This window comes from Urocampus carinirostris, chromosome 14 (assembly GCF_059441175.1).
Source record: "Urocampus carinirostris isolate Australia breed hairy pipefish chromosome 14, RoL_Ucar_1.0, whole genome shotgun sequence".
Classification (NCBI taxonomy): domain Eukaryota; kingdom Metazoa; phylum Chordata; class Actinopteri; order Syngnathiformes; family Syngnathidae; genus Urocampus; species Urocampus carinirostris.
The window spans coordinates 19,165,615-19,180,518 of record NC_142362.1 but is presented as its reverse complement, the minus strand read 5'-3'; the positions used below and the strand labels follow the sequence as shown (position 1 = coordinate 19,180,518).

The 14,904-nt window shown below is 47.6% G+C and overlaps 1 protein-coding gene across 1 annotated transcript in view; it reads left to right on the top strand.

Moving 5' to 3' along the window:
- Positions 1-14,904, top strand: part of ttn.2 (titin, tandem duplicate 2) — a 182,272-nt gene that overhangs the window by 84,784 nt on the left and 82,584 nt on the right. Inside the window, exons 114-152 of the mRNA XM_088353510.1 lie at positions 22-148; positions 217-483; positions 1,006-1,272; positions 1,352-1,618; positions 2,076-2,215; positions 2,293-2,419; positions 3,112-3,254; positions 3,639-3,762; positions 3,840-4,106; positions 4,387-4,484; positions 4,559-4,727; positions 4,890-5,159; positions 5,301-5,567; positions 5,650-5,928; positions 6,343-6,751; positions 6,906-7,030; positions 7,104-7,370; positions 7,490-7,759; positions 8,267-8,566; positions 8,752-9,054; positions 9,148-9,335; positions 9,418-9,532; positions 9,604-9,891; positions 9,973-10,124; positions 10,207-10,354; positions 10,441-10,740; positions 10,823-11,110; positions 11,188-11,484; positions 11,594-11,780; positions 11,991-12,106; positions 12,186-12,485; positions 12,583-12,882; positions 12,967-13,072; positions 13,334-13,530; positions 13,605-13,910; positions 13,996-14,149; positions 14,214-14,338; positions 14,414-14,532; positions 14,665-14,845. Of these exons, the coding sequence (XP_088209636.1) occupies positions 22-148; positions 217-483; positions 1,006-1,272; positions 1,352-1,618; positions 2,076-2,215; positions 2,293-2,419; positions 3,112-3,254; positions 3,639-3,762; positions 3,840-4,106; positions 4,387-4,484; positions 4,559-4,727; positions 4,890-5,159; positions 5,301-5,567; positions 5,650-5,928; positions 6,343-6,751; positions 6,906-7,030; positions 7,104-7,370; positions 7,490-7,759; positions 8,267-8,566; positions 8,752-9,054; positions 9,148-9,335; positions 9,418-9,532; positions 9,604-9,891; positions 9,973-10,124; positions 10,207-10,354; positions 10,441-10,740; positions 10,823-11,110; positions 11,188-11,484; positions 11,594-11,780; positions 11,991-12,106; positions 12,186-12,485; positions 12,583-12,882; positions 12,967-13,072; positions 13,334-13,530; positions 13,605-13,910; positions 13,996-14,149; positions 14,214-14,338; positions 14,414-14,532; positions 14,665-14,845 (8,353 nt within the window). The remainder of the gene's footprint in view (positions 1-21; positions 149-216; positions 484-1,005; positions 1,273-1,351; positions 1,619-2,075; positions 2,216-2,292; positions 2,420-3,111; positions 3,255-3,638; positions 3,763-3,839; positions 4,107-4,386; positions 4,485-4,558; positions 4,728-4,889; positions 5,160-5,300; positions 5,568-5,649; positions 5,929-6,342; positions 6,752-6,905; positions 7,031-7,103; positions 7,371-7,489; positions 7,760-8,266; positions 8,567-8,751; positions 9,055-9,147; positions 9,336-9,417; positions 9,533-9,603; positions 9,892-9,972; positions 10,125-10,206; positions 10,355-10,440; positions 10,741-10,822; positions 11,111-11,187; positions 11,485-11,593; positions 11,781-11,990; positions 12,107-12,185; positions 12,486-12,582; positions 12,883-12,966; positions 13,073-13,333; positions 13,531-13,604; positions 13,911-13,995; positions 14,150-14,213; positions 14,339-14,413; positions 14,533-14,664; positions 14,846-14,904) is intronic.

Sequence of the window (14,904 nt, the reverse complement as noted above, 5' to 3'; positions counted from 1 at the left end):
AAAGTGTTTTGGCATCTACAGGATGTGGAAATTGTGGAGGATGGAGCCAAGCATACCTTGGTGCTGTACAACTGCAAAGTGCCTCAGACCGGTGAGGTCTCCTTTAGCGCCGCTGACGCCAAGTGCTCAGCCAATCTTAAAGTGAAGGGTGAGCGGCGACATCTTCACTGGTGTCAAGGTTCGGCCGGCATTAACTTCTTCTGGTTCAACCAACAGAGATCCCGGTTTCTTTCATCACACCGCTGTCAGACGTTCGCGTCTTTGAAAATGACAACGCAAAGTTTGAGCTTGAGGTGTCCCGAGAACCCAAAAGCTTCCGTTGGTTCAAAGGCTCCCAGACTCTGTCCAATGACGACAAATATCAGATTCTGCAAGACGGAAACAAACACACTCTTGTGGTCAAATCTGCCAGATATGAAGATGAAGCCAAGTACCTGTTTGAGGCCGAAAACAAGAGGACGTCAGGGAAGCTGATTATTGAAGGTACCTGATGTCATGCTGCTGGACAGAGGTCAAATGCGTTTCAAAGTCATGAAACAAACCTTAGTGCAAATCTTGGCCGGTCCCAAGATGTGCAGCAGTTTTTTTTTACCAACATAACAGGTACACACCACTTACAAATACGTCCAAAGATGGTTTCAAGGACTGGACATGAGATGACATAAGAGATCAATTTGGCACAAACCTTTCAATGTCCGTAAATGATCATCTAGCATATCTTGGCCCACACAGTCCCTAGCAGTGCAGTAGGTTCTTGCAACATCACAAGTGCATTTACACCACTTACACACAAGTACAAAAATGGTTCCAAGGGCTCAAGCCTTCTCGCTCTTACTGAAGTCATCCAAACACAAAGACCACCAATTGTTTTGTCTGTAGGCTCTCACTCTCTTTAATCATAATCGCCAGAAGTCGTCCTCTCAGGATCAGTAGATTCTGTGTCAGCTTCTACAGCCTGGGGCAATTTCTGGTCAGCTAGTGTGTCACACGGTCTCTCTCCGTCAGGTATCCGCCTGGAGTTTCTTAAACCCATCAAGGATGTTACCGTGAAAGAACGCGAAACGGCCGAATTCAGTGTGGAACTCTCCCATGAAAACATCCCGGTGGCTTGGTACAAAAACGGTTCACGCCTGCACCCTAGCAAAGTGGTGCACATGTCAGAAGACGGCAGAGTGCACACTCTGGCCTTTAAGGAGGTCTCCATTGATGACACATCAATGATCAAGGTGGAAGCCATGGACAAGCTGTCCGAGGCCATGCTTACCGTGCTGGGTTAGTATGTCAGCCAGAAGGCTAGAGATTCACGCATTCTTACAGCTTCAAAACAATAAAAACACGCATAATCTTGCAGAGGGCGACCTCTACTTTACCGTCAAGCTCCAAAACTACACTGCTATCGAAAAGGACCAGGTGATGTTGTCCTGCGAATTGAGCAAAGCCATCGGCGAGGTCCGCTGGTTCAAAGACGGCAAAGAAATATTTGCCTCCAAGAACATAGTTATGCAGTCCGACGGCAGAAAGCGCACCCTCATCATCCGAAAGGCGGCCAAAAGCGACATGGGAGCCTTCACCTGTGACTGTGGTACTGACAGAACCACGGCACAGCTCAACATCGAAGGTAATCCCTGGCTTTCCCCTGCAGGGGTTCAATTGCCCCAAAATATGCCTAGAACATAATCGTAAAAATTGTTAGCTCTCCTTTGTGGAGGCGGATCAATAGTTCAGTTGTCCACAAGTATCCTCTGTGGATTAATATTGTAACCGTTGGGACTCTTTTGAGGTTTCCACCAAAGAAGGACAAAGTTCCAAAATTCTTTTTACTTTCGACAACTTGTCTTATGATGTTCCAGGCTTTCTGGATGACCTAACTGCTCTCTACATATTTTCCTTACTTATTCTTTTGATCTCAGAGTTTTTAGATGCTATGGGGTTATCCTAAGTCTTTCTAACTTCTGGACCGTAAAAGATGTTTTTCAGAAATTATTCAATTATTTTCCCCAAACCATCACATGCTTTTGTTTTTCTTGGTGGCCTCTTATTCCTGATCCTGCCATTTTTCCACACGCCCACTGCAGAACGTGACATAAAGGTGATGCGTCCGCTCTACAGTGTGGAAGTCACAGAGATGGAGACCGCTAAATTTGAGACTGAGATCTCTGAGGAGGATCTCCATGCCACCTGGAAACTGAAGGGCGAAACCCTTTACCCATCTGCTGTAAGCTTTGGTTTTGGCCAGCTTCTCATCTAACTAGAGCTGTCTTTTTACTCCGCCCGACTCTTATTGTCCCGTAGGACGTGGAAATTAAAGAGGAAGGCTTCAGGCACACCTTGGTCCTCTTCAACTGCCTCTTGGACATGGCAGGAGGAGTGGACTTTGCCGTTGCCAACGCAAAATCATCTGCTCAGCTTCGCGTCAAAGGTGAACATTTGTGACTCTTATGTCTGTGTGTTTGTTAATTTGGGATTCAGGGTTAAGTTTCAGGCTCTGGCCTTCTCCAGAGGTTTTGTTGTAGCATATTACACCTTCTTCCTTCGAAACAACATTTTCAATCTGTTTATATGTGAGTATGAATGCTTGGTTTTATATACGGGCCCTTTTTGTGGCTGGGAACAAGTCAGAGGTGTACTTGTCTTTGTGCCCATGGAATAGAAACTTTACAGACGGACCTTCAGCATAAACGTGTTGAGTAATGAGATAATAGCAACTTAAAATTTATATGGTTAGTGCAAATCTATGAAATATAAAGTGTAAAATAATGAACTTGTAGCTTTTTTGTAAATCCAATTGACCGTTGGTGTCAGAGGTTTTACCCTGTTAAAAACTATAAGAGGCAGGTGATTGACCGTAACAAACTCACGCTTCCACACACCCGTCCCCCAATGCTAACCGAGGTTATTTTAGAAGCGGCAGAAGTTTGAATTGGCTGAGCCTGCAACCCACCCCGCTCGTATGTAAATTAGCGACTCTCCGACTGCTGGGTGCCCATGGACTTTCTGGCAGTTGTCCTGTTCGCTTCAAACAACTGCCATTGTGAAGACTTCTCTCTGGGATTTTGTTTTTTTATCTGGTGGACTGGTTCTGACCCGGCATGTCTTCTGCTCATCTCAAAGCCCGTTTGGTCTCACTGATGAGACCGCTGAGCGATGTGACGGTGACGGCCGGCGAGACTGCTACTTTCGAGTGTGAGCTGTCATATGAGGACATCCCCGTTGACTGGTTCCTTAATGGTCTTAAAGTGGAACCGAGCGAGCGGGTGAGTCCAATTCACTTACTGTTTGTGTTTCAGACAATTTGGCATGTGCCTAAATGGAACTGCTGGCCGTCGGTGGGCCAGACAGTTCTTGTGTATCTATTTTTAAAAGCCGAGGCCGAGGTGCTGGCAGGTGGATTCTCTCCACCCAGTTTTCACACCTTGACTTATTTCACACCGTTTGACATGCTGTTATCAGTTCTACTCGTGTTTCACCCACATAACCTTTCCTACAGCTTTCACTGGTAGGGAGGCAGTAAATGGCATGCGTTTTATGCCCACCCCAAAAAAAAAAGTTCATTTAACTGTTGTATTTCTGGAAATACTGTGACAATGGTGCACTATGTAGATTGCAAATTGACCCTTTTATTGTGGTTTCCACTGCAGGTAGTACTAAAGTCTGAGGGTAAAGTTCACAGTATGACTCTGAGGGATGTTCAGCTGAACGAAGCAGGACAAGTCCGCCTCACAACCAAAGACTGCCAGACTGAAGCGAGACTCACCGTGAAAGGTGAGACATCCAAAGCCAGTTAGCTAGCGATAGCTTGTCCTGGCTCAGCACTGAAACTGCTCTTTGGCAATCTTCAGAGCCACCTGTTGAGTTCACTAAGCCACTGGAAGACCAGACGGTAGAGGAGGAGGCCAGCGCCACTCTGGAGTGTGAAGTATCCCGAGCCAACGCTGAGGTGCAGTGGTTTAAAGATGGACAGGAGATCCACAAAACCAAAAAGTATGAGATCCTTGTAGACGGATGCAAAAGGACGCTGGTTATCCACGGATGCACACTAGATGACTCCAGGACCTACTCCTGTGCTGCCAAGGAATTCAAGACTTCCTGTTTCCTTAACGTTGAACGTGAGTACCTGCATTTAATTTTGATCACACAAAATAGAGTCGGAGAAAAATTTAAAATACAATTTAAATTGACAACTTAGGTGGTCTTAGTGGGGCTACCCTTACTTCACATTCAGTGTTTTCAGCTCAAAGTCAAATATTGATCACAGAGAGCCTGTTGTGTTGCCACAATCAATTCCACCGAAAGTCAGTCAAGGAGAGTGTGTTAGCACACTTAAGTATTTTTCTCAAAAAGCTTTCTGAACCCAAGGTGAATTTACTCCTTGGTCTCTACCAACAGCTCTTCGTGTCGAGTTCTCCAAGCCACTGCATGACTTAGAAGTACCAGAGAAGGAGTCCGCCCGATTTGAGTGTGAAGTATCCCGAGAGAATGTCAAGGTGATCTGTTGTGAAGTTTTTGCCTTTCCTTTTTGTATTTCACTGATGTCTTACTTCCTCCTTCCACTTTAAAGGTACGCTGGTTCAAAGATGGAAGTGAACTCAGAAAAGGGAAAAAGTACGAAATTATTGCTCAGGGACGACAACACATTCTGGTGGTCCACAAGTCGGTGATGGATGACGAAGCAGAGTACGAATGTGACGCCAAGACTGCCAAGACTTCCGGCATGCTGACTGTGATCGGTAAGAAGGGCAATACTAGTTTCAGTATACATCAGACTTTACAAACTAAATACCAAAAAGTTCCAAAAGTACACAATCATGACCCATGTTGATAGACATTGGTGAGACACCCTAGGTGTTCCTTAAACCAGTAGAATGTCTTAACCTATTGATCCTTCACAGAGGAGGAAGCCAGGTTCACCAAAAACCTTTCAAACGTGGAGGCAACAGAAACGGACAGCGTTAAGCTCATCTGTGAAGTCTCCAAACCTAATGCTGACGTCATGTGGTACAAGGGCGATGAGGAGTTGCCGGAAGGCGGTCGTTATGAACACATTGTGGATGGCAGGCGGAGGATTCTGCTCATCCAGGACCTGAAGATGTCCGATGCCGCAGAGTACAACTGCAGGCTCACTCCCAGAGTCAGAACCTCGGGGAACCTCAGGGTCAATGGTACGCACACCCCCAATCCCTGTCTTAAAACCGTTCAAAGATTTTGGCACCGATAGAAATGTACTTAGTCTGTGAAGACATTTAACTTGTTCTACCCATTAAATGTCATATTTATCTGGTCTTTTTACGCCACTGTTTTAGAACTAGCAGCTGAGTTCCTCTCCAGGCCTCGCAATGTGGAGGTAGTGGAGGGCGAGAAGGCTGAGTTCTCCTGCACGGTATCCAAAGACAGCTTTGAGGTCAAATGGCACAAGGACCACAAGGAACTGGAGAGTGGGGACAAGTACCAGATTATCAGTGATGGCAAGAGAAGGACTTTGGCAATCAAAGACTGCCAGGTCAGCGACGAATGCAAGTATGTTGTCATGATTGGGGCCACCAGAGCCAGCGCCCAACTCACCGTGCTTGGTAAGGAACTCCAAACTGCCACCAGATTTTCCCCAGATTTTCAGGGACGAGGCTCAGACAATTTTCACCTGGTGTTTTGCAGAGAAACTGAAGATCATCACACCGCTCAAGGACACCAAGGCCGACGAAGACCAGGAAGTGGTTCTGAACTGCGAGGTGAACACAGAGAGTGCCAAAGCCAAGTGGTTGAAGAACGGCGAGACAATTTTCGAGAGCAGCAAGTACGTGATGCTCCAGCGAGATAACATCTTCTCGTTGAGGATCTGCAACGCCCAGCAAGGCGACACAGCTGACTACAGTGTCCAACTGAGCAATCACAGGGGGGAACAGGTCAAGAGCTCCTGTGGGCTGGTTGTCAAAGGTATGTCTGTGTTATGGCCTTCATTATCATACTAGAGGGGTTCCTTGAATTTGCGTTTATTATATCGACCAGGTGTCTCTGGACATTGAGCTTCATTTTCAAACTGGCTGTTTGTTACCTTAGCACTCAATAACATGTATACAGTTGATTTGTTAGCATACAAGTCATTCTCTTTTGAAACATGAATATAGATTATTTGTACTTCAGGAGGTTTAGCTTGGTTTGTAATCTTGCTATTTGTTATCTTAGCATTAGACAACATGTATTAGTTGGTTTGTCAGCATGCAAAAGGTTTCCCTTTGAAACAGTTTTTTTTGTGTCCACAAGGTTTCTTTGGGTATCTAGCGTAGTTTTCAATCTTGCTATTTTTAGTATTTAAGAAGTTGATCTGAAAACCTGTTTATTATTCTTCAGAGGAGCGTTTAAGGATTGTGGTTCCACTGGAGGATGTGGACACGCAGGAGAAGAAGACGGTCAGCTTTTCTTGCAAGGTCAACCGCCACAACGTCACTCTGAAATGGTTTAAAGCCGGCGAGGAGCTGGTCTTCAGCAAGCGTCTAGTCTACCGGGTGGACAAAGACAAGCACATCCTCACAGTCAAGGACTGCACCCTGGCAGACCAGGGCGAGTATACGGTGGTGGCTGGCGACGACAAGTCCATGGCCGAGCTGATCATCAGCGAAGCGCCCGCCGACTTTGCCATGCACTTGAAGGACCAGACCATAACAGAGTTCGAGGACGCCGAGTTCTGCTGCAAGCTGACCAAAGAGAAGGTTGATGTCAAGTGGTACAGAGACGGACGCGAAATCAGAGAAGGACCCAGGTGCTGAACCAATTCCACATGGGTTATATGCTAGCTAACCTGCACACCAAACAAAAAACAGATATTTTGAGCATCTTGTCAGGAATGTTTATTCATAGATCCTCAATTTTGTCCACTAACGCTTTCAACACTAAGTGCGTTTGTCCCCTCCCAGATACACCTTTGAAAAAGACGGAAATATGTGCTACTTACACATCAAAGAGTGTCGACTGGATGACGAGTGCGAGTATGCCTGCGGTATTGATGACAAGCGTTCCAAAGCCAGGCTCTTTGTGGAAGGTGAGACAAAATGGCTTGTTGTGGCGGCGTCTTCGCTGATCCATTAACTCACATCTGGCTTTGCCTCTCACAGAGATCCCGGTGGAAATCATCAGGCCACCGCAGGACATCTTGGAATCGCCAGGCTCTGACGTCGTGTTCGAGGTGGAGCTCAACAAGGACAGAGTTGAAGTCAAGTGGTTGAGGAACAACATGAGCATTGTGCAGGGAGACAAATATCAAATGATGAGCGAAGGCAAAGTCCACAGGCTGCAGGTTTGCGAGATTCGTCCTAGAGACCAGGGCCAGTACAGAGTTGTCGCTAAGGACAAAGACGCAAAAGCCAAATTGGAGTTGGCGGGTAAGAAACAAAAGACAAAAGTCACTGAACTTTCCGTTTGGTTCCATCATCACTTTTATTTGAGTCCATCTCTCCTTGCTTCCTTCCTTCTCACAATTTGTGTGGTTCTCTGTCTGCAGCGGCTCCCCAGATAAAGACCACGGACCAAAACTATGTCACAGACGCAGGAAAGCCCCTGGTCATGAAGGTTCCCTACAGCGCCTATCCCCAAGCTAAGGCCAACTGGTCTTTCGACAACTTAAGTCTACCCCAAGACAGCATCCACACTACGGAGGACTACACCGAGTACTGGATGAAGGACCCCAAAAAATCTGACGAGGGTCGCTACAAGGTCGTCATCAAGAACAAACATGGAGAGGGCGAAGCCTTTATCAACCTTACCGTCATTGGTATGATTTTCCATAAGTAGAAAGCACACCGAGCTGTACTTGCCCAAGACACACCACAGGAAATGGTGCCCTTATTACCCTAGTGGTTTAGTGTTCCAACCAACCACCCACCCAAAAAGCGCACCCCATCAGCCCATGCCATGTGACCCTGGAATTGTGCACAAGTTTCTAAAATCCTGTACACCAGACGTGATAGTTTTAGCTATCACCTAACACCAGGAGTCCATTGACACAATTTGCAAAAAGTAGGGACCAGGCCCTGGTGCTTATGACAAAAATTTGCAAATAATTTATGCCACAAGTCAAAGAGAAGTTCGCCAATAGAAACACTAAGACTAATCCATTATTTCAAAGGTCTGCCCCATCCCTATTTCATGCTCAGAATAAACATTTGCAAAAGGTTCGAAAACAGAATCGGCAAAGTTATGTCAACTAATGCCAAAATCTTTCTTGACCTGTCAGTTATGAAAATACCTAAATCAAGAACTCTGTCTGTCCTGTCTACAGATATCCCAGGGCCTGTGAAAAACCTACAAGTGGTGGACACAGCCGACTGTGAAGTCAGCTTGGCGTGGGAGGAACCAGAATACGACGGAGGAAGCAAAGTAATCGAGTACGTGGTGGAAAGACGGGACGAGAAACGCAACACCTGGACACTGGCCACGCAGCACGCGGAGAGTCCAGAGTACACCGTCATAGGACTCCAGAAAGACTCCCTGTACCTTTTCAGAGTCTGTGCTCGAAACCGCGTAGGCAGCGGACCCTTTGTAGAGACAGACAAACCCGTCCATGCGAAGAACAAGTTTGGTACGTCTACAAGAAACTAAATGTTGCTCATCTTCTTTCAAGCCTGTTGTTCAGATTTTCCTCATGATTCAGACTATTCCAACACTTATTTTCCCCACGTACCCATGGTTTATGTTTTAAGATAATTTTCAAGGCAACCCTTTTCAAGTTGAGGTATTGAGGCTGGTTTCTTGTGTGGCGTGCAGATGTTCCTGGTCCGCCTCTAAATGTGAAGGTGGAGAACGTCTCCAAATTCGGCTGCACCGTGTCCTGGGCGACGCCCCAGTGGGATGGTGGCGCGCCAATCACCTCATACATTGTGGAGTTCCGCGACAGGACGTCCGTCAAGTGGTTGCCGGTCCAGGTGACCAGGGCCGATGAGCTGAAGGCCGTAATCAATGACGTCATTGAGAACAAGGAGTACATCTTCAGAGTCAAGGCGGAAAACAAAGCCGGCGTCGGAAAACCAGGTGCCGCCACCTATCCCGTCAAGATCATGGATGCCATCGGTGAGTACCACTCCTCTTCAGTGACACACTGCATGCCTTAACAATATTTTTTCTCTGGAGAGGACATTGACATTCGACTGTTCCTACCAACAGACCGACCTAGCCCGCCCCAAAATCTGGTCTGGCAGAACCAGACTAAGAACTCTGTGCAGCTGAGCTGGGAGACGCCATCTAGTAATGGCGGCAGTCCCATTACCGGATACATTCTGGAGCGCTGTGAAGAGGGAACAGATAAGTGGATCCGCAGCAACTCACGCCTCTGCCAAGACCTCTTCTTTAAGGTACCCAAATCTGAACAATGTTTACAAAAACAATTTCCCCTGGTAGTATCAGCTTCATTTCAATTTTTTTCTCAATGTTCAGGTGTCTGGACTTAAGAATGGAACGTACTACAACTACAGAGCATTTGCTGAAAATGCAGCTGGAATCTCAGACCCGTCCAATGTCATCGGACCTCTTCTGGCTGACGACATGCACAGTGAGTAAAACAGTGTTTTTGTGTTGATCCAGTTTCTCATCTGTCATGACCATGTCCTTCCTCCTTTCCAGCTGCGCCTACCATGGACCTGAGCGGGTTCAAAGACGGCCTGGAGGTGATCGTCCCCAATGCTCTCATGATCAGAGTCCCCATTGGTGGATATCCCGTCCCTGTTGCAAAATGGACGTTTGGGGACAAAGAGTTGAGTGGTACAGATGAGCGCGTAACGCTGACCACCAGGTCCACGTTTACCGAGCTGGTAGTGGCACCCAGCGTCCGTCCAGACAAAGGCACCTACACGCTGCAATTGGAGAACGATGTCTCATTTATCTCTGGGGAGATTGAAGTCAATGTCATTGGTAGGAGCAGTGGGACCTAGTTTTGCCCAAGGTAAACAAAATGTACTAAGATTTTAATTTGTCATCAATTCTTCATACCAGCTGCACCCAGTGCACCAAAGGACTTTAAGGTTCCGGAAGTAACTCGCAACCATGTTATGCTGAGCTGGGACCCTCCAGAGCATGACGGAGGAAGTCCTCTGACAGGGTACCAGGTGGAGAAACGAGACGTTTCACGTAAGACCTGGGTCAAGGTATGACACTTAAAATGTTCTTTCCTGAATTATTTTGTTAGAACACACTAAAATGAGATTCTCATCTTCTCCCCTCTGCCAGGTGGCCTCATATATCCAAGACCTGGAGATAACGGTCACTGATGTGATTGAAGGCAAAGAGTATCTGTTCAAGGTTACGGCCTGCAACAAGTGCGGACCCGGAGAACCAGCGTACATCGACGAGCCTGTCAATATTTCCTCTCCTGCCAGTTAGTCACCGTATAAGTTGTTGAAGGAGCAAAAATACAAGCCAAAAACTGCAAATCTGTAACCAAAGTTTTGCTTGGTACCACAGCCGTTCCTGACCCACCAGAGAACCTACGATGGAGAGACAAGTCCGCCAGTGGCATTTTTCTCACCTGGGAGCCTCCCAAGTATGACGGTGGGAGTAGCATCCGCGGTTACAACTTGGAGCGCTGCCAGAGAGGAACCGACCGGTGGGAGACCTGCGGAGAGATGGTTCCTGAGCTTAAGTGCCAAGTCACAGGTCTGACTGAAGGCGAGTGGTATTCGTATCGAGTTCGAGCCCTGAACCGTCTGGGAGCCAGTCGGCCCTGCAAAGCCACAGACGAGATCCAGGCTGTAGACCCTAAAGGTAAAGACCTGAAGGAGGTTTTCTGGTTAGAGAGAGTAATTCATGAGCTCATCCTAATCAATTGTTTTTCGTGATAAAACAGAGCCACCAGAGATTATGCTGGATGCCAAGTTGCTAGCTGGTCTGACTGCCAAAGCCGGAAGCAAGATTGAGCTGCCCGCCGAGGTGACAGGCAAACCCGAGCCCAGGGTCAAGTGGACCAAGGCGGACCTGGTCCTTAAAGCCGACGACCGAATCAACATCAATACCAGGCCGGGACACTCCACCGTCACCATCTCCAAGACCAGGCGGGGTGACAGCTCCACATACATTATCGAGGCCACCAACATTTGCGGCCGAGCCACTGCCACTGTCGACGTTAACATTCTCGGTAAGATGCAGTTCTGAAGGCAGTTCTAAGCTGTTGCTGGACCTACCAGGAGTCTAAGTCAGATTTCTTGGTCTCAGACAAACCCGGCCCACCGGCGGCTTTTGACATTTCTGAAATCACAAACGAGTCCTGCTTCCTGGCCTGGAACCCGCCACGTGACGACGGCGGCTCGAAAATCACCAACTACATCATCGAGCGCCGCTCTGCCGACAGTGAAATTTGGCACCGTCTTTCGTCCACTGTCAAACAGACCACCTACAGGGCGGTGGACCTGGTTAAGTTCAAGGAGTACATTTTCCGGGTCTTTGCTGAGAATCAGTTCGGCGTAGGTCCACCAGCAGAACACCCATCCATTATCGCCAGATACCCATTCGGTATGTGACTTGGGTTGAGATTTTTTTAAACCTTTTGCCTGGGTTAGTTTGAACTGACTTTCAGTTATAATTGATTTAGCAGCTCTAATTGTAAGTGCAATTTTGACAGACACACCTGGGCCTCCGTACAAGTTGGAGCCTTCAGACATCACCAAGGACTCGGTAAGCCTCAGCTGGTACGAGCCCGATGAAGACGGAGGAAGCCCGATCACAGGCTATTGGGTCGAACGATACGAGCCTGACCATGACAGGTGGATTCGATGCAACAAGCTCCCCATAAAGGACACAAATTACAGGTTGGTCATGGTTTATTTTGAAGTCTGCTACTTGGGTAATCAATGAGCTCCTGCTTACTGGTTGTATCAGCTGCTGACTTTAAAGAATGAGTGCCTCTACACATTTTGGGTGGAAGAGTCATTTGTTGTGGGATATTTGGTTAGCTAAGTATTCAGGAAGACTTTTGTGTTAATATAGAATAGCTGAACACATGGTTTCTTTTTTTTCAGGGTCAAAGGTCTTCCCACAAGAAAGAAGTACAAGTTTAGAGTCCTGGCTGAAAATCTGGCTGGAGTTGGAAAACCAAGCAAAGAAACCGAGCCAATTCTCGTGAAAGATCCTATTGGTACAAAACTTTGGTTGTGTTCCTTTTTTTTGCATGAAGGTTTTTGTTCAAGGTCCTAAACTTCTGACCGGTCTTCCAGATCCTCCATGGCCTCCCGGAAAACCGACAGTGAAGGACGTGGCCAAGACCTCTTGCTTCCTGATGTGGACCAAGCCCGAGCACGATGGGGGAGCCAAGATTGAGGGCTACGTAATTGAAATGCTCAAGAGCGGCACAACTGATTGGATCCGTGTGACTGAAGGCGTCCCAGCGACAGAATATTTCCTTAAAGGTCTGATGGAGAAGCAGGAGTACTCGTTCCGAGTTCGAGCCGTCAACGTGGCCGGCGAGAGCGAACCCAGTGAGCCTAGCGACCCGGTCCTCTGCAAGGAGAGACTCAGTAAGACATTGCCGCACCTGTCTACAATGTTGCCAAAAAGATTTGCTGTCGATATATGCGGGCTTCTTTTTTGAGCATGAAGCTACTCTGTCTACAGATCCCCCTTCTGCTCCCCGTTGGCTGGAAGTCACCAGCATCAGTAGAAAGAGCGCCAATTTGAAGTGGACTGTCCCTGAGCGTGATGGGGGCTCGCAAATCACCAACTATGTGGTGGAAAAAAGGGACGTACGTCGCAAAGGCTGGCAGGCGGTGGACACCACCGTTAAGGAGCTTACGTACACTGTGACACCTCTCAACGAAGGCTCTCTTTACGTATTCCGCGTGGCAGCTGAAAACGCTGTTGGGGTTGGGCCTTTCTGTGAACTGGAAGACTCTGTACTGGCCAAGGACACTTTCAGTAAGTCTGGTTCACAGGCAGTGGACTCAACGTTGACCTGTTGGCTGTGTAGGAAGAATTTTAAATTTGTCCATCTTTTTCCAGCCACTCCGGGGCCACCTTATGCCCTGACTGTTGGCGCCGTAACCAAAAGATACGTGGACCTGCAGTGGGAAGCACCTAAAAACGATGGTGGCAGACCCATTCTAAGGTAGGACCTGCAACCGCCAGTAAGAATGCTAAAAGCATAAAACATTGGACCTCAATATGTCCAAGTAACTTACAGCCGTCAGACTTGAGTGGTTATCAAACCAGAGTTAAGCCACTTTGCGGTTCTGTCCACCTGGATCTTTTTCAAGTATTGCTACAATGTATTTGCACAGAAATCAGGCTCTAAACTCACATCCATTAGTTGTTGCTTTAATGTATGCGCTTGAGTTGATTTGTCAATGTTGTGCCACTAACCTGGCAGGTATTCTATTGAGAAAAAGGAGAAGCTCGGAACCCGTTGGGTGAAATGCGGAAAAACCTCCGGACCGGACTGCAAGTACAGAGTTACAGACGTGATTGAGGGAACAGAGGTTCAGTTCCAGGTCCGCGCTGAAAATGAGGCGGGAGTTGGACATCCAAGTGAACCCACTGAAATCCTGACTATTGAAGACCCCACAGGTAAGTAGATGCGAGCGCAACCTTTAAAGCCAGACTGGAAAACCATGAGCTATAATAATTGCTCTCCTCTACAGGTGTCCCATCTCCTCCTGTAGAGCTCCATGTGACTGCCGCCACCCGGGAGTTCTTGTCTATTGCCTGGAAGCCTCCGCAAAGGGATGGCGGCTCACCCATCACTGGCTATCACATCGAGATGTGCGAGGCCGGCACGGAAAAGTGGATGAGGGTCAACTCTCGGCCTGTCAAAGAACTAAAGTACACAGTGCAAGAAGGTGTCGTTCCTGAAAAAGAGTACATTTTGAGAGTGAGAGCTGTAAACTCTGTCGGAGTCAGCGATCCCTCGGATATCTCTGAGAATGTCATCGCCAAAGATTCCGACTGTAAGAACAAAACGGGGACTATTGTAGAGAGTCCCGAACCTTGTTGGTTTTGTGTTTTTTCATCTTGGTTCCCATCTTTTTATAGGCAACCCCACTCTGGAATTCCAGACATTGGACCTGGTCGTGGTGGAGACAGAGAGGCTGCACATTCCAGTTCCTTTCAGGGCCGTTCCGACGCCCAAGATCACTTGGCACAAAGACGGCAAGGAGCTGAAGGCCAACGAGCGTCTTGGCTTCAGGTTGGTGCTCATCGCAGTTCCCTTCACATGGCCGGCAGCTGACTAGACGCTTTGTGCCTACCAGGAAAGAGTACACTTCCTGCCACCTGGAAGTGGACAATAGTCTTCACTCTGATGCTGGCCAGTACAAAGTGACTGTGGAGAACAAACTGGGAACTGCCAGTGCTACAATCAATGTCAAAGTTATCGGTAAGCAAGCATCTGAATCATAGCATTTGCTTTGTTGTTTGCATGTTTTTGACTCTTTTAAAACTGCATTTCCAGGTCTTCCTGGCCCATGCAAGGAAATCTTAGTCTCTGAAATTACCAAGAGCTCCTGCAAAGTCTCCTGGGATCCTCCTGACTACGATGGAGGAACCACGATTTTGCATTACGTCCTGCAGGTCTGTCAGTTCAACAGCTCCAGAATAAGCTTCGTTGGGGTGCCTGTTTTCAACCTTACATGCCACCGGGGTTTTAGAGTCTCATACCAGGAACCTGTGCTAACTTTGACATGCTTTTTGATACCGCTACAGCGACGTGAAGCTGGCAGGAGAACGTACGTCAACATGATGTCTGGCGAAAACAAAGTGAGCTGGAATGTCAAAGACCTCATCCCCAATGGAGAGTACTACTTCAGAGTTCAGGCCGTCAACAAAGTTGGAGGCGGGGAGTTCATTGAGCTTCGCAATCCAGTCATTGCTGAGGACCAGAAACGTAAGCAGCAACATCTTTACCCAAACATCCAAGCATTGTGTTGGTTCTAGTCAAATTCA